Below are 26,527 nucleotides of genomic sequence, written 5' to 3'. Positions count from 1 at the left end.
GTCACAATTTCAAAGAAAAACGCACATGTCATACCTATAAAAAAGCACAGAGAAACTTTGTTGTCACATATGAGTCACAAGTATACGTGTCCAAAAGAGTTACTAAAAATTTAAATAGTCAAGTGTTAGAAAGATGAAAGTTGACTGTCATTCATTCTATTGATAGTGTTGTCATGATAGTGTATGTGTAGCATTTCTGAAAATTTTAATGTGTCATCTTCTAACACTTGTCTATATAAATTTTTAGTAACTCTTTTGGACACGTATACTTGTGACTCATATGTGACAACAAAGTTTCTCTGTGCTTTTTTATAGGTATGACATGTTGATTGTTACACGTTTAAGTTCCGTCGCTGTGCGGTTTTCTTTGAAATTGTGACTACTGCCAAATAATATTTTTGTAGATGCCCTGATGAGGAAGGATGAATCCTTCGAAACATTGGCTATTAAACTCTGTAAAAATTACACTCGCTCGTAGTGATTATTTCAATCCTTTAGAATTAAATAAATACATTTATTTCTTGACAATTCTTTTATCAATTCTGTGGCTGGCCGGCAAAATGACATAAGTTCGCTTTTCGGTTTCAATGTTCAGACTTATATTTAATTTGATTGGAGCAAACGAGGTGGGGCACGTTACGTTACAGGTCAATTCATACATTAAATGCGTATTTCCAACCATCGCTATAACCAGATTATGTTTTTTGCTTTGTGGGATGTCGCAAAAGTATTGAGATTATGGCGTTGCTCCGTCAATTTTCATAGACTTCCGCGAAACGCGTATTGCAAGACTTATTGCGAGGCGATCGGCACGCAATATAGAATGCCTTGAAACGGGTTAAAAGGTAATATTTTGTTGTAAATAAACTAAACCACGTCCCAGAGTAGCCACCAGCCGGTAAAAAACTCATTTTAAAATTGACTATTCTTATGTCGGGTACAGGATCTGAGAACCGCACTTATGAACTTATTTCTTGGGTATACAACTAATTAAATAATGAAAGGAGTTTAATATTTAATCATACCTTGACGTCCAGCACGCTTATCAGGAAGATTGCCTGCTTGTTTTTTACCTACTGAAATAATAAATGAAAATTAATTATAACAAAAACATATTTATACACGTTACTTTAAATAACAAAATAAGATAAATCATATTTACATTCAGCCTTCTCCTCTTTGCCTTCAGGTTTTTCTGCAAACTTCTCTGAAATATCAGTATTAATTATTAACAAATCCTTGAATAACATTAACGTTATTATACTAGATAATTGCAACTATGTCGTGGTTTATTATAATTTTGTTATTATTATTTATTATACGCAAATTAGTTTCTTTTATCGTTTGCTATTTGTGGAGTAAAATCGATTTGAATCGACTTTCGGACCCCCATAATAAATGTAATATAATACCTTTCAATTTTTCGATGGTTTACATGGCCTCAGCTAACTTCTTTTCCAACTCTTCCACTTTCTTCTTACTGTCATCTGGGCCTCCCATTTTCTACGAAACAAATTAAAAGATTTTTTTAGAAATTCTATTTTAATGAATTTTTTGTTTTTTAAAGCGCGCTTAAGGGGATCTCAAAGTCAATTCAAATCTAGATTTCGCGACACAAAATAGCAGACGACAAAAGTAACTAATTTGCTTATAACAAACAATAAAAGCAAAATTATGAAAGACTAGGACATCAGTGCCCTCCGCTATGTAATTATCTACCATTTTACTATGTTTGAAACTTATAAATAAATATCTCGCCGAATGGCATTCGAATAATGTCTCAAAATCATCTAATTCGAATGCCATTCGGCGAGATATTTATTTATAAGTGTCAAACTTTCTAAAATTTTTTTCATAATTTTGCTTTTATTGTTTGTTATAAGCAAATTAGTTACTTTTGCCGTCTGCTATTTCGTGGCGCGAAATCTAGATTTGAATTGACTTTGAGACCCCCTTAATTACGTCAGGGATAAGAAACCTTCGCTTGCTCTCGAATGTAATGAATCCTAATCCATATTAGAGACTTCAACTTTTTTTCAACTAATATCCTTCTATTATCTTCAAAACATTTTGTATTATTGCGCAATTCTGGCTTCAATGTAGTTTTATGTTGAGTAAATCTTTGTATTTTTGTAGTAATAAAATATTTGTCATATTGACTTCTAGTATGACTAGATGTTGAATAATTGCATTATAAAATTTACATTTCGCATGGAACTATATAAATTTTAAAATTATAATTTATCAAATGTTTCACGTATATCGCTGCTTATCACGCATCAGTGGTATTCATTGTGCAAACTACCATCGCTATTCGCTTATACACTCGCTCATACGTATCGCAATACGCTCATACATTTTTATTTGGTACATCAGCTCATTATTTATATATAGATGCATGATTCAAATCGTACTATTATGTGTAACATTATATGAGGGTGTCATATTATAATAAAAGAATGACCGCATCTTAAAAAGTAGTGTCAAAGTTGCAAATTCGCGCTAGAGTCTCGCTACTTTTTACAATAATAAACACGTATTTAACCATATAATACCTTTAGATTATCCTTCTATTAGCCTGGTAAAAATGTTTTTAATTTAATTTCTATATGATATGTGCTATGTACAAACCTGTTCATTTTTAAGATAATAATTATGATTTTGTGCCAATTTTGGATTACAAGGTTGCCAATAAAAGGTTAATACATTTTCACCAGGTTATAACTTGAATAAGAAGCTAGTTGCAACATAGTTTGCGCATAACTTTTAATTAAATGCATAAAATAAAGTTATTCTTATATAATTTAGTTATAGCCTACAGAATAAAGAAATTACTGTAAAATCTTTGGCACACCGCTTTCTTCAGTCTTTATGTATTACTTCAATATATAGAAATTGTTTTTACCCGTATTTACCAACTTTTCGTTGCATGAATAAAATGATCTCTAATCAAGTTAAGTATCTAATTTCTACGTGTACAATAGTATTAAACTTTCTTATAAGAATTTAAATAAATCAATGAATTTTTCAATGCATTAACTTGATATTTATACGTTCAATATTTTTTATCATTCTCAATCTTCATTTTTTTTCTAGATAATTTTGACAGTTTAATTATCGAATTATAAAGGTTTACAAAAATTGATCTTTTTGGTGTATAACCAACGAACGACAAAGGATAATCTAATAATTTGTCCGCGATAAAAAGATGTCATAATTTCATTTTTTTCAGATGTATTATTCATTGATTTACTTTTATCAACTAGTTCGATAAGATTATCACAAAAAAATGAAATCCCTACATTTCAAAATTTTTATAAAACAGAAATGCGTCGACAGAATGACAAACGGGATTTTCCCCGTTATGTTACAAACAAAGAAAATGAGACTTCGTGGATTAAAATCCATTGAGTATAGAAGCTGAGATACATGCGTATATGAACGAACACACACACATACATCACAAATGACAAGTTTCACAAACAATATTTTTTGGCTAAAAATATTACAAAGTCGTTTCCTTAGGAAGGAAAACACGATGTTTTCTATTTAAGGTAATACCGTCACTGCGTCCCTACTCTAAATTAGCGCGCTTTCTATTTCTTGTTTTTTTTACGGTATTTACTGTACTAAAGAAGCTGCATAAATTAATGTACACCAAATAATGATTGTGCATTGGCATTCAATGATTCGTATTCGTTACATTTACTCATAACAACGTCCATGACTTATTTTGTTTTGGTTTAATGTGATTTTTTTCAATTAATTCTTACCAATACTTGTATCTACCTAACCATAGTATTCGAATATTTCAGATTCGATATATTTAATTCCATTGATATTTCAACGTTATTTAATTATCGATCGACGGTACTACCTTAACGCGTGTTCCCTATTATAATAATATGAACTAAATTAAATGGTCTAGGCAAGGCATGCAACATTAAATTGTGCTTGTACTTGTGAGCAATTCTATTTATACGCTACAACCTTTAAGTAATAGTGTGCATGTACCATTGTCTAGACAAAAATCCGCCAAAATATACACAATTTTTCTTTTTAATCACATAAAACAAATGTTATTAATCACGAAAGATGTGCGGCGTTGATCTGATATAGTATGTTGCGTGTACATGTATTCTGAGTCAAAATTACTCTAATACTTCAATTAAGTCCAATTTTTACAAATTCATGCCTTGCAAAACTTAGAAACATGTACACCAACAGCACGGCGCAACCGCCTTTATTATTCAAATTTAAAATGCTTAGCTTTACATTACTTAACATACATAATTTGTCGAGTGTTAAAATATATGCAACAAATTAATATATTATGTAATGCGGCGTATATTCCGCCGAAATACATTTTCTAATTATATCTTTTTTTATTTTGTTTGATTGACTTGATCATTGTATTTTAACCGATTTCGTTTTGTGAGCACAATTTACATGCATATGATGTTGCATTGGTCGGAATAACAGCACGACCCTGATGCATTAAACATCGCACATGTGCAAACCTTAGGCACGATATGCAAAATACAGTTTCAGATCTTCTTTGCGAAAAGCAGTATAGGCACACATTTTTCATACTCTGCGATTCTGTAATCAATAAATTAGCATTGCTCGCCTACTCTTTATATTTTTATTTTCATTTTGCAAGGGGTCAATGTGAAGTAACACACGTTTATCAACATCAACTACAAATAAGCACCAATGCTCCTGGGTTTCATAAGGCATTAATATTTTTCCTTTAAATTCGCCTTGCAAATGAAACATAAACCAGTCAGGATCAATTTCTTTCTCTGAAATTTCTTTCAGCACAATTTTTGTATGTTGAGTAGGAACCGATACACAATTTTTCCATTGCTTTTCTTTTATCATACTAAAAGCATCTACTACATCGCCATCAATATATAAATCTTTGGCGTTTCCAGGTTCCATTCTCAAAGACTTATATTCATTAATGAAGAGCAGTACTTCATGATCTTTCGTGCAGATAACTGGCTTTCTATTATTATTATCGAAATCTCTGTAATCTCTGATTGGATGATCGATTATTCTTCTGTATTTTCCTAGTGTACGGTTTTCATTTGAAGCCATGTAATAACTCATGTCGTCAATTAAACCATTAGGTAACATCATTTCAAGTCTCAATAACGCAACTTTCTTACACAGGGTTGAAGATACATGTACCATGGTATCTGCTGAAACGTTTTTTTCTTTAATGTTTTGTGTGTCTACGTTAAAAACATTCTCAGTAACTGTATAATTCGTCTCCTCATTGTTCTCTTCAAAGTTTTCTGATTTGACTTGTAACTGATCATAATTATTATTATTTTCGATTGCATTTGAAAATATATCATATTTGGTTTCATGTTCCACCTTCACCTCATATTTTCCTTTTTTACAGTCTGGCATTTCATCATTGTCCATTTCTACTTTAGTAGCTACTGGAACATGTTCTCTTTTACAGTTTTTCGTTTCTTCATCACAAAGCAATTGATCAATTATCGTATTTTTTGTAATGTCATCGCATTCATCGAATTTCATCTGTAACTTATCATAATGATTGTTGTCATTATAATCAAAAAATGCATCATCCTCCTCGTTGACCACAAATTTGCCTTCGTTTATTGGCAACATTTCATCCTCAAAATCTGTAAAAAAATCTTCATCCTCATCAAAAAGGCTCATCTTGCAAATATCGTTAGAGTCTGACATATCAGAGTATTTTTTTTTAAACATTAGTTCTTCGTTGATACATGTTTCTTTTAATTTCATAGATAAATAAACGCTATCGTATTCACTTTGTTCTAAATTATTTGATTTACTTGATTTTCTTCTTCCGATACGCAAACTTTTCATGGATTCTATCATATCATCCGTGGGTACAAATTTTAACACACCTCCTATGTCATTTACATACTGTCCTGCTAATAAAATAGCTCTTAAAACTTCAAAAGATAATTTGTTACGTAATTTTGTCTTAATTAATCCTTGCACACTCCATAATCTTTCAGGTGCGGCATTTGCATTTGGAATGCAAAGAACACTCAGCGCAAAGTGAGATACATTCTCAAACAATTTTGTACCATTTTCGTCAGCGCAATCACTGAGGATAAACCAAAATTCATCAGTTCGTTCACCAGTTTTCAATTTATATAAAATTTCATCTGAAAATTTACATTCTGTGATCAAACGCCATTCCTCATTAATTTTTAATCTTGAATTAGAGTCCTTAGTTACTCTGAATTGCGCAAATGCTTTGAAAGCAACTTCAAGATTGTAGTGCTCCTTCCTAAAATTGATATCTAAAGCATTTTTTTCATTGAACAAAAATTTCTTATCTTCTAAATTTTTAAGTTGACAGTAAAAAATAAAAATGTATTACAATAAGCCATAGACTACTCTATGATATTGGGTTGTTTAACATAAATCTTGATGCAAAAAGTAATAAATAATAATAACGTAAAAAACCACATTTCAAACATTTTGCTTTTCATATCATCTCGGTTTTAGATACAGGAAAATTGTGATTAAAATTTAATGAAATACCTTATGTACTGCTGCGTCAGATAGCCACTTCAAAACCCGTCAAATTATTGTTACTTTTTTATTAGAGCATTTTTTATAAAAAAAACTTTTGACCTTCAGCCTTAGGATGGAATTGACGGTCAGAATACCGAAGTGAAAAAGCCTTATAGGATAAAAGTACAGGAAAAGAGCTTCAATTAAAAAAAAATTCGTTGAAAAAGTTACCTAGAATTGAAAATATGGAAAAATCGCGAAAAACGTACAAATTTCTTCACTCCGAAAAATCTTGAAAATTTTCTTTTTTTTCCATATTTTCAATTCAATGTAACTTTTGACCAAATCAAGCATTTTCAACGATTCTTTTTTTAATTAAAGCTCTTTTTCCGTACTTTTATCCTACCGACATACATTTTCTGTTTGTGCCTTCAGAAATTAAGTACGTGCCACTGAACAATGGCTACTTTTGGGTGCTTTTGAAGGTCCGAGAAAACAGTGGCACAAGGCACTTTGAGTGTTGGAACGTGGTTTTGCATTGTTCTAATCATGTACTATTGAAAAATAAGTGATTTGGCCGCGTGCCCCAACAATTTTTTTCACCGATTTTGGGGATCATAGAAGTGTATTTTTTTGTACAATTCCCCATATATTACACTAACTTAGTAAATTTCATTACCGAACATGTCTTGAGATTCTAAGAAATCTTGTGATTCGTAATCCTTTCTCGGTTCAAAAGTATCTGCAAATCATCGAGAAGTATTTTTTATTTGTACTAATAAAAAAATAAAGATAAATATTTCAGAAATGTATACCTTCTGATGCAAAGATGTCTTCTGAAAAACTCATGTTTGCAGTAGATATAGTGATGATAACCTAAACAGTTATTTTGATTATTTTTGATGATTTTAGTACTGTATAATTACTAATTATGTGTAAACGAAATTAATTTTTGTTTAAAATGCGTATTTTTCGTGCTATCACTCAAATTACCACGGTAACCCGCCTTAAATTTTTGTAAAGAACCAAATAAGCCTCACCCTGCTAAAAATACTCTATATACGATACAAAATATAGACTATTACAGTGTTTTTAGTACATTTATCCATTCTCTTCAGTTAACTATATTCTCACTTTTTCACAAAAACACTTTTTCACTGGAAGTATTTATCTTACTAAAATAATAAGCTTTGTGCGTGCGTGTGTACCGTAAGATTTTTGTTTTGAGACCATTTTTTTTTAATTTTTCGAAACTATAATATTAGCGTTTTTGTATATTATCTCATTGTTACAAACAATTTAGCTGTAACGCATTTGAAAGAGAATAGAATCACCTACTTTCCCCCCTTTGGCCTTCTAGATCGACCGTACTGTTCGCCAGCAAAAGCAAAAAAGGTGTTTTTTTTTTAAATAATCCATATCTCCTGTATTAAATATGGGAATTTCGCAAGGCGTTTTAAAAAGCGGAACCCTTCGTTACCCTATCAAACTGGCAAAGTAGTATATTATGTGCCAAGGGCGTAAAGTGGACTTTTTTACGATGAGTGTGGATTTTGCAGTACGAGTCAAGGCGAGTTAGCCCGAGCCAAAGGCGTGGGCGTTTACGAGCCGCAGACGAGTACTGCAAACATACGAGGCCAAAAAGCCCACTTAGCCCTTGGTGCACACCATATTTTAAGCGAGGCTGACGTAACCTTTATTGCCCGCTTATTGAATATGCGGGCAATAAAGACCTTGATTGCCCATTAAAAAGTCTTTTTTGCCGGCTAAATTATTTTTTTTTTAATTTAAAAAAAAAGTTGATGTTGAAATAACTTATTTGCCCGCTGGTAAAAAAAGAGTCACTTTATTCCCTATTAATAGGTACGAAAAACGCGAAAATCGTTCGCGTGTTACATAAATAAATAAATGAATATATATATATATATATATATATATATATATATAATTTTCCGAAAAATTTTAGCAGGCGTTTTAATTATTTTCGCCCGGCGGGCGTTTTGAAAAAAAAAAAATAGAAAATAGCCAAAAAAAAAAATAGAATACGCCCGCTTCTCGAAGCAGCGGGCGTTAAAGAGTCACTTTAATCCCGTTAAATAGGTACGAAAAAAGCGAAAATCGTTCGTGTGTTACAAAACCAATTTTACATTGAAGCTTTGCTTCTTGATTAGCTGTATGTAGTACAAAAAATATGGTTTAGGTGGGGCGTTCTTCAAGTTGCCAAGATAGAGCGTTCTCGAAGCAGCAGCCGAGATAGGGCGTTCTTGAAGCCGCCGCCGAGATACGGTTTTATTTCAGTCAGCCGTCGATATTATATAAAATAATTAAGTAATTTCTACATTTATAGAGGTACCCGCGTTAGCTATACTACGGAAATACTTATGTCATCCATACTCGGGAAAATGGAAAAACAAATTTCTCGCTCGAACTTCGCGTATAATGATTGCTAAAAGTTCTACCACGTCCCAATTGATTCGGGAAGATATAGATAGGGAAGAAAGGGGTGAGCCTTCCCTGCTAAAAATGACCAATAAAAATACGAAATTGTTATCCGGAAGTACAGAATTAAAACCGATTTTTTCGATTTAAACGATTATAAAACTTAATCGGTTTTAATTGTATTGAATTTATAATTTTTTATCAAATAACAGCTTAAAGCAACTCGATTTGTTGCCCAACAATTATGAGAATAAGAAGGCTTGATTCGTATAACATTTTTGGAAATGGTGGATTGTTTCATGTTTTTTTTTTTAAACCTCCGTGGTTTACGAGATATCGATAAATTAATTTTTTTTCAATTTCATTCCATCCAACTTTTAGATAAACTATAATTGAACTCCCGAATAGTGCAAAAGTTGAGATCTCGACTGTATACGCGCAAACACTTCCGTAGGCGCGAACGCATATTCGTAGAAAACTTTGCTAGTAACTAGCAACTGTAAAGGCGCTACGCCCGTTCTATGTTTTCTCCGTTCCGTTCATCATTTTCATTTGTTTGTTCATCAAACGGGAAAAACGAGTTTTCTTTGTCCAACGTTTACGAGAGTAAAAAGACTAAAATTCATCTACAATTTCGGCAATTTTTTTTGTTGAAAACAGACAGTTAGCTCAGGAATAGATTGATTACCATGTCTTTTTTAGAATAAAAAAATTAGAATAGAATGAGCCACAAATGTTACAAATTGTAAGGAATTTTAAATTGCTTCTTCCTAGAGGAAGCTTTGTAATAGTAAAATTTTCAGTTTCGCTAAAACCATGCACATACACACGCTGAAATGCAAGCACGCCTAACAGAAGAAATGCGACGAGAGGAGGGGAGGGACTCGCAGGGGAAAATCACCGATTTGTTTTTTCCCGATCGCGCAGTTCCGAGAAATGAGCATGTCGACTGTTTGGAAAGGACAACAAATGCAGCAGCTTGAAAAAAGATGCCATAGCTTGGGCTCTATTGGGGTTTCGGAATTATTTCATCCGACATTATTTCTGCCGGCAGAAATCACTTTTGTCTGTTTATGAGACAACTACAACACAATTTTGATGCTAAGTAACGACGATATCGCGCTATTATACGTGCTATGAACCGAAGCATGTTCAAAAGACAGCACATCAGAAGCACGCAGCGAATATTTATTACACATGTCTAAATATATATACATATATATATATATATATATATATATATATATATATATATATATATATATATATATATATATGTAGAATTTGAAATGAATCGCTTACTTTTCACGCAGTCAATCCTCAACAGCTCGAGCAAATGTATTCTCCACATCCTTCGGCTTACGATGTGACAGCACGTACAAACGTATGCTGCAAGTCCTGACTGCAGTCCAGGTGTGATGTATCTGCGCTTACGATCCACCAGCTCGTATAGAAACGTATCCTCCAAGTCCTTACTCCTGATCTATACTTAGCTTATCTCACAAAATACAAGTTTTTTGCAATGTACTAGCGGCGAAGCCCAAATGACAACTGAGCTGTCTGAGATACAATGCACCGAGTTTGTTAGCGATCGCGATTCGCGTTTCCTGATTGGCCAATCAGTACCCAGCATTAGTGAAAAAAATGATGGCGGGTAATTAGCAGTAGTTTCAAATTTCAAAAATCCTATCGAAGTTGAAAAAAGCAGTCACAATGAAATACTCAAATTTATTTGTAAATATCACCAAATTATACGATTGTATAATTCATGTAAAATCAATATTATAGAAAAGATAAATTTGGCTAAATGAATATTATTTTAGTCAATGACTCTAATGCTTCCTAATAATCGCTGCGAGAAAAAAGAATTTAGGTCGAACACAGTAAAAAGAATTTTATTTGTGTGTGCTCATACTGTACAAAGATAAGGACGGACTACAATGAGAAAAAATTATAAATTATAAAATTAATTATAAAGGAGTGTACAATACTCGAGGACACATGCATAGCACGTGGATTTCTACCTTTTTATTTTTATTCTCCGGGGCAACTAGGCGCACTAGACTGTGAAAGTTAAACGAAGGATAATTACCTGTTAAGCCCAGAAATTCGGTTGGGAGTGAGACGGTTTTCTAGAATGGTATGCAATTAAGGCTAATTGTTTGGAGTTATATACATTAGATTCATATATGCTATTTTGTTCGCGAACTTATGCCTCTTCAATCTTATAAGAAATGGTCGATGTTTATTTCAATAAACAATAGTATTGTACGGAATATTATACGAAACACTCTTGTAAACAATACAAAAAGGATTTTACACTAAAGGAATAATCATACATCTGTCATTTTACTCACATTCATCGGTATACATATGTATAGGTCAAAATAACAATTAACCGTAACAATTATCCTCTACACTACAATATCTACTGTACATTTGAACTAGAACGTGTTGTGTACTACGATATAAAAGTATAATTTTGTTATTCGAATCAGCATTTTTTTTAATTTCATTACATCTATACCTATATCATTTCAATTTTTGCAAAAAAAAAAAAAATAAATAAATAAATACAGCATACATACATAAACATAGGTAAAATTATACAAAGTTAATTATGCATATTAATATTCTTTTTCATCAACGTAATAAAGTGTAATTAAGAGTCACAATATTTGTTATGTGTATGTATATCCTCTTATATTTATTTTCCTGTTTTTATATTTATAAATTCATCAGCAGTAAATATCTGTACATTTTTATATAGTTGCCCTAGCTTATACATCACAATAACTGTATAATAAGTCACATAGTCTACATTTTATGCAGGTACATATTTATCAAATTAAACCCAAGGAGCAATGTAAATGTGGTTGTTATGGCCAAAGTAATCATTGAGCGTGCACTCTGATGCTGTATCTTGCTTCTTAAGGGAGTCTTACTTGCAGAGTAAAATGAAGGCCTCTGGAAAATTTATACAATCTGTAAATGAGATATTTATCAGTCAAAATAATAATAAAGAAATTTATAAATTTTCAAACTAAAAAGTTACCTTTGTTGTCCAACACAGGTCTTAACATACAAGTCATTGTTTTGACACAAATTATGGAAGCTTTGTACAATTGCTCGAGTAGGAAGGCAAAAGTGCATGGCAGCTTTGAGAGCCTGAATGTCAAACCCTTCTAAATGCTCAAAACATAAATATCCCTTTTCTACATTGTGCTGATCACAGCAGTTATGGACTCCATTGTTTTTGTCAGGAGCCAGAAAAGATTTATCTAATTCCTAAAAATTAAACTTTATTAAAATCTGCATCGATTAATTTTAAGGATCAGCTTGCTTAGTTAAGAAAATACCTGCACCATCTTATCCGTTACACAGTAGCCTGAATTGCTTGCAGAATACACGTTCTCCAATTTGTTGAATTCTTTACGTAACAGTAATGAATTCTGTGTACTACATATCCTGTTAAAAGTCCAGAAGGTCCTAATAGAGGAGATTACTGAAATACATTTTCAAGTATGCAATTACTGGTTTATAACAAGAAGATCTAAAGTGTATTACAACTTACCAGTGAGATATCTTTGATGAAGACACCAGCATTTGTCAAGAAAAATCAGCGTACATCTTCTCTAACTGCTGCCATAGCACGTCCCATCTCATGCACAGCACTGCATAATATTAATGAGAGCACGTAGTATCCCATCTCATTGTAAGGAATGTCAACTCCTGGAACCTGGTGACGATTAAATTATTTTTATAACTTTCAAGAACACTAATAATAGAATGGTAATAAAAATACAATTAAATTTACCATAAGTTCCAATACTTGTTCTTTCTTTTCATTTGGCGATGCTGAATTGTACAGCCAAATGTTAAGTGTCACTTTTAAAATGACTACTATCGATATTGGAAATAGTAGAATTGTTGAGACCATTCCTGCATTGTACCAGAGTGACCAGAATTTTGAACAACTCATGCCCCATCTCATTAATGAGCGATTCAAGGCAGTGGTGAACCATTTTATGCGTATAATAATTGGATTTCCAGACCAAATTTTTTCAACAGAGTCAGAGAGGGTAGGTGCATACACGACTGCAATAAATATTTCATATTAAACAAGCAAAATTTATGTCAAAGTAGAAAAATAAACAGCTATACATGTATTATACATACGTTTTACTGATGAATGACTAATCCAACATTATTTTTTTCTGGATTCTGGTCTCGCATGAAGTCTCTGTGACACCAGGAATGGCATCAGGTTGCACGTCTAATGAAACTTTGGCAGTCACAACATAATCGATAAACTCTTCTCAGTCATCACCTCAACCGTTGCAAATATTAAATCCATCCTAACCTAACATCTTGATTTTGGAGCTCTGTGTGAAAGGCAGACTGTTCACTCGCCAGTTTTGTTCAAGTGTGCAATAGCTTCTGTACAAGAGAATAAGTACAGCGATGGTCCAGAACATCTGAAGCAATGAGCTTGACTGCTGCAGCATACATTTTAAAACTTGGCAATTTACAAAACAGTAGCATCTCCCGTACATCCACAACTGCTGGAATCCCTGCTTTTGTTCGCACATTTTACAACACTACACTATTACAACTATTAGCAGCACGAGAAGGGGTTTGAGCAACAAGTACGCGTACACTGCGAGGATTTATGCACAGCTGTTTACATGCGCCTAGCAGAACGCACTGCAGAAGAGCGACTCTCGCGCTACGGACTATAGAAATTTATTTTCTACGCGCCGTGGTCTGAAGCTAGCCATTCGGTGCAACTTTCTGCACTTCCGGTTGCCATCCCTGACATATACATATAGACATCAGAGATAGACATAGGTATATTATAGGCGAATGATTTTAAAATAATAATTTATGAATTAATTTTTTTTCTGATTCGTAAAAAAGATAATTTTAGGATCGTGAAACTTGAATGAATTCTTTTAAATGGTATTCTTATTTATGTACAAATAATACATATAACTTTAAAAACATACTTATACAATACAACTTGTATAAAATATAACGATAGGTAAACAGAATATATGCATTCATATATTATCACAAATTTTGATTCAACTCTGTACTTACAATCAATCTGAGATTTTAGATACATACGATATAGTTATTATATACGTATAAAAAAGACGTATTATGCGTATATAGATAAAGTATACGATTCCGAAGGCATTGTATTTCCCGCGTTTCATTTTCTCAATTGGCGCGAGAATGAAGAAAGTATCGTATGACGAAAATATAATTAAATTCTTTCAATATACAAAAACACTGAAGAAATCGTGCGTGTATTATAAAAAACTTTTTTAACCCAACTTGTGATACGTTATATCACACATTTACACATTGTAAATACAATCCATAATATTAAGAAGAATATTAAGAATTAAGAAAATTTATTAAATTAATTAATATTGAATGAATTGAATACCTACCTTTAAATAGTGATGTATAGGTAATTCAATTATATCATATGAAAGCCAGATATAAAAGTAATAAGTATTCAAATTTGCATAGTACCTTTCTGTCTTTAATAATCAATTTCATAAAACTAATAAGCTAAAAAAATATTAAGAATAAATTGAAAGCTTATAGAAAAAATATGTAGAACCTATAAGCGTAGCGCACATAAATAAATGAAAATTAAAAAAAACAGGTATTCGCCAAAATGTGCAGAAAAAATGCAAATGATGCCACTTTACACACATAGAGCTAAATCGCTAAATGGGAATCGAGCATAAAGTTCAAAGTTTTTCCGTCGCGCGAATTTCCACACCTTTAAATGGGGCCGACCACAACTTATTATCATTTCTTTTATTAGTAGGCTTATCTCGTAAATAAATAAAATTTAAATGTCTTCTCAATTGACTAGGTTACTACCTATAATACTATTTTAAATAAATGTTCTGATTACATTCTAAACTAAATTTTGTCTGCCTAACATGCTCTTAAATTATGCAACTATATAAGTGTATGATCTTCATCCTTAAGAAAAGTTTTTTAATAATACGCAATGCGAAACGTGTAAGTAGCGCCCTCTATGAATGTTTGTAATAATTATTATAATAAAATATATTTTGTGCACAATAAAATATGTTTTGTGCACAATAAAATATATATTGTGCACAATCAAAAAAACGGTTGTGCACGATAATTTTATTATGTGCACAACAAATATGCTAAATAGAAAAGTGTGCACAAAGATCTTGAACAGAATTGTTTACTTCAATTATTGGTTCTGTGCACAATATTTTGTGTACAATATACGAACTTACAATATCTAATTAAAGTTATGTGCATAATAAATTGGTTTGTACTTTGTGCACAATAATTATATTTTAGTTTTTTAATTCAACTTAAAATAGTGTGCACAATTAAAAATGTATTGTGCATAAAATTTAAGTCATTAATTTCTGTGCACAATCATTAAGTGCACAATCCTTATGTGCATGATACAACATGTCCAATCATTTGTATTATTATGATTATAATCAACATTTTATCAAAACATGTCAAACTTAAATATAACGAAGGGAATAAAAAATTTCCAAAATTAATATTGATTCTAATATTAAAAGTATATACGAATGTACCTATGCATCTAACTAAACATTTACCACACACACATACATACGGGTAGTTCTCTGTCAAATCGAAGATCAAAAATTTTTTTTTCTTCAACCCACGGTAAATATGTTCCAGAAACAGTTTTGAATGCACCTGCATTTTTTCAGATTTTTAAATTACTTTTTACCAAAATGGTATGGAGCCAAAGATGTCAATTTTGGCAATTTTTGGGTTTCTAGCACAAATTAATTAATTCATAGCTCCTCGGGGAAACATTTTTCACTATAGACATGGATATACTTTTTTTTTTCTAAAATTTTCTCACCTTTTTAATTAAAATACCCTTAAAGTCATATATATATAGATTACTAACTTTACCGAATTTATTACTAATTCCATCACTATTCGCATCATGTGGCAAATTCTAAATGCACGGGCCTACGTTAGATTGTCAAGAGAGACGCTCGAAGGCAAAAATCTGCTATCCGTATGCGATTGCGAAAGAGTTTGTCGATCGGACGGTGGTATGGATATTGTCCCGCTATCGCTAAAAAACGATGAATTCGCGAAGTCTCGGGCAGTTGCGAACAATGAGTTGCGTTGCGTATTTAGCTCAGAGGTTATTTTACTCTGATTTGAGCTAGACGTGGAATTCTCGTACGTTTTTAGGCAACACGGTTTACAGCTTTTTGTGTTGATAAATCTCACTAGGCAACCTTCGTGAAACACGTTACAATACGTTCGCAAGCTATAAACTTATTTACCGCATTATTGCCACATTTCTTACAGTTAGACATCTAGAAACTATGTGCGAGGTAGCGCAGAAATTTTAACACTGATTAAAACTAAATAAACTTTAAATAAAATTTAAGCTGGAATTTCACAGCGACAGTGCAGGGTGAATACAGCGCGAAAATGGCGCAAAAATTATGAGTTTAAAAACTATCAGTGAACAAAGTCAACGTAATGTCAAACATCGGTACTGCAGTGGTCTTTTACAACTGTAGACGCAGTGATATAGGCGTACGTGCTATAAGACACACAACTTTTTCGTAGGCGGCTTTTTGAGAATGTTGGTGCAAAGAATAAAATTTTTTAACACTGACACGACTAAATAAGCACAATATGCGAGCCTTGGCACAATAATCACACTCAATTAAAAAAATGTATCACCATGTGGCTAGGTAACCTAACCTATAAAATTTTTCCAAAATAGACTGCGAGCACTCACATATAATTTGCTGTCAGAAGATACGTATTAGATTAGCTTTGAAGATAAGTTTCGCACAATCTACACTATTACTAACTAAATTTCAACTAATAAACTAGTAACTAGCACTTACATTTTTCGAAGATTCAGATCGAATTTTCTCAGCAAGCACCGAAGTCAGGCCAACAATTATTAGCACAATCGGATGCCTGCAAAAAAGTGCGTGCAAGAATCTACAAGAAAAACGCCGTAAGGCATTTAAAGGCAAAAATAATTCAAGTAAGAGCAGGAGTGGTCAAGACCACGTCCGTTTATACTTAGAGAGAGAGAGAGAGAGAGAGAGAGAGAGAGAGAGAGAGAGAAAATAACATTTTCAATAATAAATCATTAATAAGAGAGAGAGAGAGAGAGAGAGAGAGAGCAAGAGAGAGATAGAAAGAGAGAATTATGAAATATGAAAAATTGAACTTACTTTGTTCGGCATGTTATTGCTGATGATTAGAATGTTATTGATGTGTAGAATTTGCAGCACTTGTATAAAACTTGTATAAAACTTTTAGCACTCTGTCGATGTTACTGCACTAACAGTCGCGGTCTGAATGGTATCCATCTGCAGGACTACCCCAAAAGATTCCTTGCGCTTGACCCTTGTGTTTGAACTAATTATCTTAAGCCTTATCTATCTATGGATCGAAGAATTCGGAAAACGCGTGACGCAAAATATCGCAGCAAAAAGGGGTAATTTTTGCATGCATGTGAAAAATCAAAGTTTTTTAACACGTTTTTAGTATAGAGTGGGGACATTGCAAATATATAAAAATGTGTCGGGAATGTGGAATCTCCGCTGCGAAGAATCTCCTGCTATCTCTGCAGAGAATATCTTCGTAGAGCACATCAGAGGTAAACAGTCATTAGTGAGAGCCTGCATACGGGGAATCAGAGGGTCAGTGGCGACATTGCGCTTCGCTATTATGCGTGTGAGAGCATGGGAAACGCGTGTAAAAGTGCGGGAGTTAGGGTAACACTGCTTTCCTCTAGGCTGTAGTGGTGCACTATCTTTTCTGAGGGTATATCGCACCTCACTATAGAGAGGCTGCAAACGAAGGATCGATGGTGACATTGCGCATCGCTACCCTCGTTAAAAAAAAGGATTGGAACGGATTGAAGTGGATTGTAACGGATTAGAGCGTTTTCCTGGTTTCAATCCGTTTCAAACCATAACAGTAAATCAAAATGTAGTATTCAATCCGTTTCAATACGTTTTAATCTATATCAATCATATGAAACTTAGATGTTAAATCCGTTTCAATCCGTAACATACAAAAAATAAAAAAAAATAAACGTTACCAATCCGTATCAATCCGTTTAGGTTACCTAATCCATTCGAATCCATTTCAAGTTATAATCCGTTACCATCCGTTATATACGTCGTTATATATGATGACATGTATAACGGATTGTAACCCCTGTTGAAAATAATAACGTCATTTTATGACGTCATTAAATGATCAAAATTGATAAAATGGTTGCCCATATAGGTGCTACCATCCGGATGGTAGTACGGAAAATGGGGGCTAACGCCAAAGAAATAATGTTTTTTAAATATTTTTTGTTTAATAAAATAATTAAAAATTATTAATTTCTTGGCCATTAGCCCCCATTTTCCGTACTACCATCCGGATGGTAGCACCTATATAGGCAACCATTTTATCAATTTTGAAGTATTTAAGAGTATAAGTATTTAGAAGTACAACCTGTTGAAAATAATGACGTCATAAAATGACGTCATAAAAGGTTCCAATTTGTAGCGTCAAATGACGTAATATAATGACGTCATTTAACGTCATTTAATGACGTCAGTCAATGACGTCATAAAATGACGTCATTATTTTCAACAGGGACGGATTGAATAAATTTTGATTTACTGTTATGGTTTGAAATGGATTATTACAATAATTAAAAAGTTATAATCCGTTAAAATCCATATCCGTTACATCCAATTCATATCGACGTATATATGGACTGTAATGCATTATAACTTTTTAAATATTGTTATAATCCGTTTCGTTTCAAACCGTAACAGTAAATAACATTTATTCAATACGTTCCAATCCATATTAATCTATTTTTTACTGTTACAGTCATAGAACACTATATGGTGTGCGTATATATACAGGGTGTTTCATTTTAATCCGACCACGATAAAAAACCATGGAAAAACTAATTTTAACGAAAAATGACCTTAACAAAAGTTGAAGGGGGCCATCGAATGATACAAACACCTATGACCTTGAACTCGATTTTCAAGGTCATTTGAGGTTAATTGCAATTTTTTTAAGTAGGAAGTTTCCAAGGTCTAAAATGAATCTATTTTAGACCTTGAAATCGGATAGAGCGGAAAAAATTACGTCGCAAAGGATATTTTAAGTTTTCTTTGGTGACCCTGAGAAGGTCAATTCAAGGTCAAATAACAAAAAATCTGCTAAACAGCTGTTTGTCTGGTTTTATTTTACTGATGTCGAAAGATGACCTTGACAAAAGTTGAAGGGAGCAAAAGGGGCCATCTAATGACACCAACACCTTTGACCTTGAACTCGATTTTCAAGGTCATTTGTAGGTCATTGTATTTTTTTAACGGGAACCCCTATTTTTGACCTTGGAATACGGAGCAGCGAAAAAAATTACGTCGGAAATGACATTTCAAGTTTGCCTTAGTGACCTTGAGAAGGTCAATTCAAGGTCAAATAATAGTATCAGCCTAAGATTGTTTTCCTTTCAATTTTTTCGTAGAATTATCATTTTGTTATTGTAATAAACATTAAGAGAATAATTGACTTAAAATGTGATTATGCTTTGCTGACTTTAAAGCCATTTTGTAAGGTTAAAAGTGCAAAAATGCAATATCAAATGTTATGTGAAGTCCATATTTATATCCTAACTTTAGCGTTACCCAGGAACAACGACGTGGACGTAATAGGATTGTGTTCCCTTTGGGGTGCTTGATTAGAGTGAGTCCCCCCTTGCCTCTCACTTTTATTATGTACAGATTTGAATGTAGGTGCCCAAAGACACCACCATTTTTTTGGATTCTATTCAGTTCTTGGGATGTTTTCGTAAGCGAATTATCCTATCTTTAGCGTTACTCAGGAACGACGTGGACACAATTGGCTACTAATTTTCCTCCTCGAATTTTGCCTGAATTTATTGTTGAAATAAATAATTTATTTTGTAAAGATGATTTTTCATGTTGAATTTTCCCGCGACTCATTGTTGAAATAGACAATTTTTCTAATAAGAGATCTCTTTTCATATGAATTTATCCTCTACTCATTGTTACTTACACTTAGTATTCAATAGTTTACTAGTTATTGAATAGTTATTGATTATCCAAACTAATCAAATATCATTTGTTTAACATTTTCTCTTTTTCATTCATTGACCTTTATTTTTTCTATTACTTTTATTTTATTCTATTCTATTATTCTATTACTTTTAATTTATTACTCATCGAAAGCTATCTAATTTGTTCAGTTTGGTAAAAACAAAATTTTTTATTGAACTTGTTATAAATTTTTAACAATGGCTGATTATCCAGCCGCTGAAAGGGTTGATATTTTATTGATTCTTGGTGAATCTAGACGTAATTATCGACAAGCTGCAGCCTTGTATCGAATTCGATATCCCGATAGAAGACATCCAAGTCATACAACCATTCGTGAGATTTACCGTAGAGCTCAACAAGGGCAACTAGCACGGGTTAGAGATCGTCGTAATTACAACGAAGATGATCTTCGTGTAATGGTCGTTTTAGCAATGGTTCATTTGAATCCCCACGTTAGTACCCGTGAAATTCAAAGGCAAAGTGGTATACCTATGGCTACTGCTTGGAGAATACTGAGAAGTCAACGTTATCATCCATATCATATTACTTTGACTCAGGTACTCACACCTGCTGATATGAGGTTAAGGCTACAGTTTTGCCAATGGGCACGACAAATGATTGCTAATGATCGTCACTTTTTTCAATACGTAATGTTTTCTGATGAAGCAAAATTCAAAAGCAATGGAGAGCTTAACCGACACAACTGTCATTATTGGTCGAATGTTAATCCGCATTGGTACAGGCAGATAGATAACCAAAATCGTTGGAGTCTTGATGTTTGGTGTGGAATTGTTAACGGATACCTTGTAGGCCCATACTTTTTCGATGAAAATGTAAATGGCCATAATTTTTTACAGTTCCTGAGAGAACGTCTTCCAGTACTTCTTGAAGAAGTAGATTTATACACAAGAGCAAGAATGTGGATTCAATTAGATGGAGCTCCTGCGCACTATGCTCGAATAGTTAGACAATATCTTAATCAAAATTACCGTGACAGGTGGATTGGACGCACTGGACGTGGAGATTTGGGTGTTCGATGGCCACCGAGATCTCCAGATATGACATCACCCGATTTCTATTTGTGGGGGTATTTGAAAGATGTTGTTTATGAACATGAAACTACAACAAGGGAAGATATGATCCACAGAATTCAAACCGCTTGTGAAAACATCCCAAGAGCTGTATTACTCAGAACAGTAGAACATTTTCAGCAGCGAATTGAATTGTGTATCCAACAAAATGGTGGTGTCTTTGAGCACCTGCGTTGAATTTTGAGCAAAAGTGAGAGGCAAGGGGACTCACTCTAATTAAGCACCCCGAAAAGTGAGAGGCAAGGGGACTCACTCTAATCAAGCACCCCGAAAAGTGAGAGGCAAGGGGACTCACACTAATCAAGCACCCCGAAAAGTGAGAGGCAAGGGGCCTCACTCTAATCAAGCACCCCAAAGGGAACACAATCCTATTACGTCCACGTCGTTGTTCCTGGGTAACGCTAAAGTTAGGATATAAATATGGACTTCACATAACATTTGATATTGCATTTTTGCACTTTTAACCTTACAAAATGGCTTTAAAGTCAGCAAAGCATAATCACATTTTAAGTCAATTATTCTCTTAATGTTTATTACAATAACAAAATGATAATTCTACGAAAAAATTGAAAGGAAAGCAATCTTAGGCTGATACTTCATATTTGACCTTGAATTGACCTTCTCAAGGTCACTAAGGCAAACTTGAAATGTCATTTCCGACGTAATTTTTTCCGCTGCTCCGTATTCCGAGGTCAAAAATAGGGGTTCTCGTTAAAAAAATACAATGACCTTAAATGACCTTGAAAATCGAGTTCAAGGTCAAAGGTGTTGGTGTCATTAGATGGCCCCTTCTGCTCTCTTCAACTTTTGTCAAGGTCATCTTTCGATATCAGTAAAATAAAACCAGACAAACAGTTGTTTAGCAGATTTTTTGTTATTTGACCTTGAATTGACCTTCACAAGGTCACCAAAGAAAACTTAAAATATCCTTTGCGACGTAATTTTTTCCGCTCTATCCGATTTCAAGGTCTAAAATAGAGGTTCCTATTTAAAAAAATCACAATTACCCTCAAATGACCTTGAAAATCGAGTTCAAGGTCATAGGTGTTTGTGTCATTCGATGGCCCCCTTTACCCCCTTCAACTTTTGTTAAGGTCATTTTTCGTTAAAATTAGTTTTTCCATGGTTTTTTGTCGTGGTCGGATTAAAATGAAACACCCTGTATATATACATATATATATATATATATATATATATATATATATATATATATATATATATATATACACATATGTGCAAATCCAGCAAAAACCGGACAGTTTTGGGGGTCTGAGTAATCGAAATTGAAATTTCAGAGCACGCCTTCCAGACCAACTTTTTTGGGTTCTTTAGGCTACCCAGAACCCGAAAAACCTTGGGTTCCCGCGATTACGAAATACTTATTTTTTTGCCGGGCACTTTAAATTCTCTTATGGGAATTTAACATGGGGAGAATAGTAGTAGGGACTAGGCTGCTACTACGCCAGGCGAATCCCGCGCCACTGAATACCGTCCGATCGTAACGGGGTTCTGTTTTATCAATGAAGAGCACTGTTTTACCCGCGGGATCCTGCACTGCTTTACCCACGAAGAGCACTGTTTTACCCGCTGGATAGGGGCAGCCCGCGTCTAGCTGTAAGTCGCCGATGGGCCTGCGTCTAGCTGCGTGCAAGTGTATGTGCATGTGTGTGGGACTACAGAAAAGTGCAGAAAAGTGCGAGGGTGGGGGGTGATTGCTCGATGCATCGGTGGTGCATGCAGAGATAGAGAGAGAGAGAGAGAGAGAGAGAGAGAGAGAGAGAGAGAGAGAGAGAGAGAGAGAGAGAGAGAGAGATTACGAAATACTTATTTTTTTGCCGGGCACTTTAAATTCTCTTAAGGGAATTTAACATGGTAAAAATAACGAAAATTAGCGACGGTTCAACTTTACCCACTCAGTGTCTGAAGGCGCAATCCACAAATGTGTATTTCTAAGTTCGAAGCATCAGAAGAGAACTTCAATTTGAGGGCTGGTGAATTAAAAATGGTGGCCTAGGTAAAAAGTTGTCCAGGCTTGAAAATAGCCAAAAATAATGAAAACTTGGAGTTTTTACGAAAATCAGCGATTTTTCTTATTTTTGAAATCCTTATAACTTTTGATTCGAGCGGTTAATTTGAACCATCTAGCCCTTAAATTAAAGCTCTTTTCTTCTAATTTGCACATATATTTTATATAATTTATCGAAATACGTATTTAATTGTGGATTGTCAAGGTTTCAAGGTCGAGAACGGAGGATTCATTTTCAAAGAGTTAGCTTATTTGGATCCGAACGAACCGTGTGCAGTGCCTCAACTCGTACTTTTCCAACCACCACACTCTTGGAATGACTTGTCTAATACTGTAAAGATTACTAATCTACAGTTAAAATATTAATTTCATGGATTAAACTGGAATGACGGTAATGTATCATATGACAAATTGGCAGAAGTTTCTTCCAACATCTTAGAGATCTCACCAACAAGAAACGTTGTTATATGGGTAAAGGGTGAGCAAAAAGTACATTGGTTGCAGCCAGCGGTAAGTCAGCGGTAAGAGTTGAGCAGCTGAGTCGTACTGCGATGCATGCACTTCGGATGTATCGTAGACGTTAGCTAAGTGGTTAGAGCACAGGCCTCTGGCTCTCGGGTCCGCGAATTCGAATCCTGTCGTCTACTTTTTTCGCTTTCGACTCTGTCTCCTCTCCGTTTGTAACAATATATTTCTACCAACACGACTCAGCACTTGCAGGTGGAATATGAGACTGTGCTTGAGAAGCTGGAGAAAGAGATGAAGTGACGTTTATTTAAAACACTTGGTAATAATTTAATAGAGTTTGTTTAAGCAGTTTAAGCTAAAAAAAAAAATTCTACTATTACATTCATATTTAGCATTAAGGATTTTTGAATATGAATTAGATTATTTATAAGTTATAAATGTATTTTTTATTAATAATTATGAGTTTTCATGTTACTTATATAGGATCATTTTTTAAGAATTTAGACATCTTACTATATATGTATTAACAACGTAATTCATATTTCTTATTGCAAGCACAATGGATGAGTGTGTACAAGTCCTAGCTACCCTTATATTTGCTTTATATAACTTTAAGTTACTATGTATTTAGTGTACTATTAAGTTAAATTTGTATGGAGAAAATTTATATTTCTATAACTTTAAGTTACTATGCATTAAGTGTACTATTAAGTTAAATTTGTATAAAGAAAATTTATATAATTAAGATTTTTTGGGTGTCTTTTAGTTTTTATACAATATATTGTGTTTATATATATTCAATAAATAAGGTTTTTTATAAATCAATAAAAAATGTATGTACATCTATATATGAATGATTATTAAATTAATAATTCCTATTTCTACTAACACAAATTTCTCTTTCTCTCTCTCTCTCTCTCTCTCTCTCTCTCTCTCTCTCTCTCTCTCTCTCTCTCTGCATGCACCACCGATGCATCGAGCAATCACCCCCCACCCTCGCACTTTTCTGCACTTTTCTGTAGTCCCACACACATGCACATACACTTGCACGCAGCTAGACGCAGGCTGCGTACGCAGGCCCATCGGCGATTTACAGCTAGATGCGGGCTGCCCCTATCCAGCGGGTAAACCAGTGCTCTTCGTGGGTAAAGCAGTACAGGATCCTGCGGGTAAAACAGTGCTCTTCATTGATAAAACAGAACCCCGTTACCATCGGACGGTATTCAGTGGCGCGGGATTCGCCTGTCGTAGTAGCAGCCTAGCCCCTACTACTATTCTCCCCATGTTAAATTCCCATAAGAGAATTTAAAGTGCCCGGCAAAAAAATAAGTATTTCGTAATCGCGGGAACCCAAGGTTTTTCGGGTTCTGGGTAGCCTAAAGAACCCAAAAAAGTTGGTCTGGAAGGTGTGCTCTGAAATTTCAATTTCGTTTACTCATACCCCCAAAATTGTCCGGTTTTTGCTGGATTTGCACATATATATTGTCAGCTATTTCGGCAATACTTTTTATGGTTCTCTTTTACATAACTAACAAAATGAGCCCTTATAGAGTCCTTTTAGCCGTAATTTCGAGTGAATCAAGACTTTTGATTACTTTTTCGGCTTTTTCGTCCACTGTGCGTCGTCTGTCTCCGATTTTATGAAGAGCTTAGTCATCTGAAGCAGAGATTAGTAGAGAGATTGCCGATGCCGTGTTAAAAAGGCGTGCTGAATTCGATCATGACACCACCATGCGGTGCGTACTCGAACTATACGCATCTAGCAAAAATCTCCCACTCTCGCGTCTGCGCACTCACCAGCTGCAGTCTCGCGCGCTGATTGGGCCACCGAGCTCGCGCGCTGTTCAAAAAGAGATGAGGGGAAGAGCTTTTCGGGAGCCGATAATGCGCAAAGCTAGGGTTGAAATCTTGTGCAGGGATTTTTTTTTTTTTCATAATATTATTTTACATTATGTTGTGACGGCCGAGTGCACATCAAATGTCTAACGGCTAATCATGTACTAATTGTAATAAGATTATTGTTTCAGCAAGCTGCCAACGAGCGCCGAAACGAGCGAGAACGAGAAACGAGGCAAGATAGAGACAGAGAGAGTGAGAGCATAGGTAGCGCGGTTGATGCCTGGCCGCACAGCGTTGGCGAGATATGACAACGATGTGCCGGCGGCCGGGAGAGCCGCGACTAGAGTTAGTCTCGCTGCGCTATCTACACGAGTAGCTCGCGCTACTATATACGCGGATTTGTTGTGAGTCCTGCGAGCATCCCGAGAGCGAACGATATTCGTCCGTGCGTTACTGACGAGTTGCTGCGACGCCCGTCCGAACTGTTACATCTCCACGTCCGAGACTGGACCTCCTCCGTTGCGTTAAGTACTACTGCCACTGCTGAGTTGTAAGTACCTGCACTCTCACTCTCTCACGTCGACAGGGTAATATCTCTCGTCTCTCTTTATCGTTCGTCGAAGTGTGCGGCGTTTGCACCTCCGTGTATAGTTACAATTGAATATACATTTCCTTATTTAAACTTCTCGTGTGTTATTTCCTACGACCCGACCTACGCCGCCTCCGCGGGCTCGTGTAAAAACACGTGCATGATCTGAGTCGGCCGAGCCGTGCCTTCTGCACGCCCGACGTTAATTTACAATAAACAGGACCCTTCTGGCCCTGGTTATAACACGGCAGAAAAGTATTAACCGAGTGTTATAAAGTATAATAAAGTACATGACAACACATGATAACACTCTAAAAGCGAAAGTTGAAAATCTGTAAGTGGAAAGTTAAAAACGTAC

General features: G+C 34.4%; 2 protein-coding genes and 1 long non-coding RNA gene across 17 annotated transcripts in view; 1 reads left to right on the top strand and 2 right to left on the bottom strand.

Moving 5' to 3' along the window:
- The window catches only part of LOC100116395 (high affinity cGMP-specific 3',5'-cyclic phosphodiesterase 9A), an 815,596-nt gene that overhangs the window by 97,852 nt on the left and 691,217 nt on the right, over positions 1-26,527 (top strand). The gene's annotated exons all lie outside the window — the stretch shown is intronic.
- On the bottom strand, positions 1,026-1,480 carry LOC116418056. Its single transcript, XR_004228178.1, has 3 exons — positions 1,413-1,480; positions 1,163-1,207; positions 1,026-1,076 (listed from the first exon to the last, which is right to left on the bottom strand). It is a non-coding gene; the product is annotated as an uncharacterized LOC116418056 (long non-coding RNA).
- Positions 11,632-13,784, bottom strand: LOC116418027. 3 transcript variants are annotated; one of them, XM_031933213.1, is made up of 6 exons: positions 13,150-13,784; positions 12,788-13,068; positions 12,545-12,709; positions 12,336-12,459; positions 12,026-12,258; positions 11,632-11,955 (listed from the first exon to the last, which is right to left on the bottom strand). In XM_031933213.1, exons 3-6 carry the CDS (start codon positions 12,574-12,576, stop codon positions 11,901-11,903), a joined length of 444 nt encoding a protein of 147 aa, XP_031789073.1. In that variant the 5' UTR covers positions 12,577-12,709; positions 12,788-13,068; positions 13,150-13,784; the 3' UTR covers positions 11,632-11,900. The 3 variants fall into 3 exon arrangements, with proteins under 3 accessions (XP_031789073.1, XP_031789069.1, XP_031789077.1); XM_031933209.1 differs by having other exon boundaries at positions 11,634-11,955; positions 12,330-12,459; XM_031933217.1 differs by having other exon boundaries at positions 11,635-11,937; positions 12,330-12,459.

This window comes from Nasonia vitripennis (assembly GCF_009193385.2).
Source record: "Nasonia vitripennis strain AsymCx chromosome 1 unlocalized genomic scaffold, Nvit_psr_1.1 chr1_random0009, whole genome shotgun sequence".
Classification (NCBI taxonomy): Eukaryota; Metazoa; Arthropoda; class Insecta; order Hymenoptera; family Pteromalidae; genus Nasonia; species Nasonia vitripennis.
The sequence above is the reverse complement of the archived record's forward strand: the minus strand, read 5'-3'. Positions and strand labels throughout refer to the sequence as shown.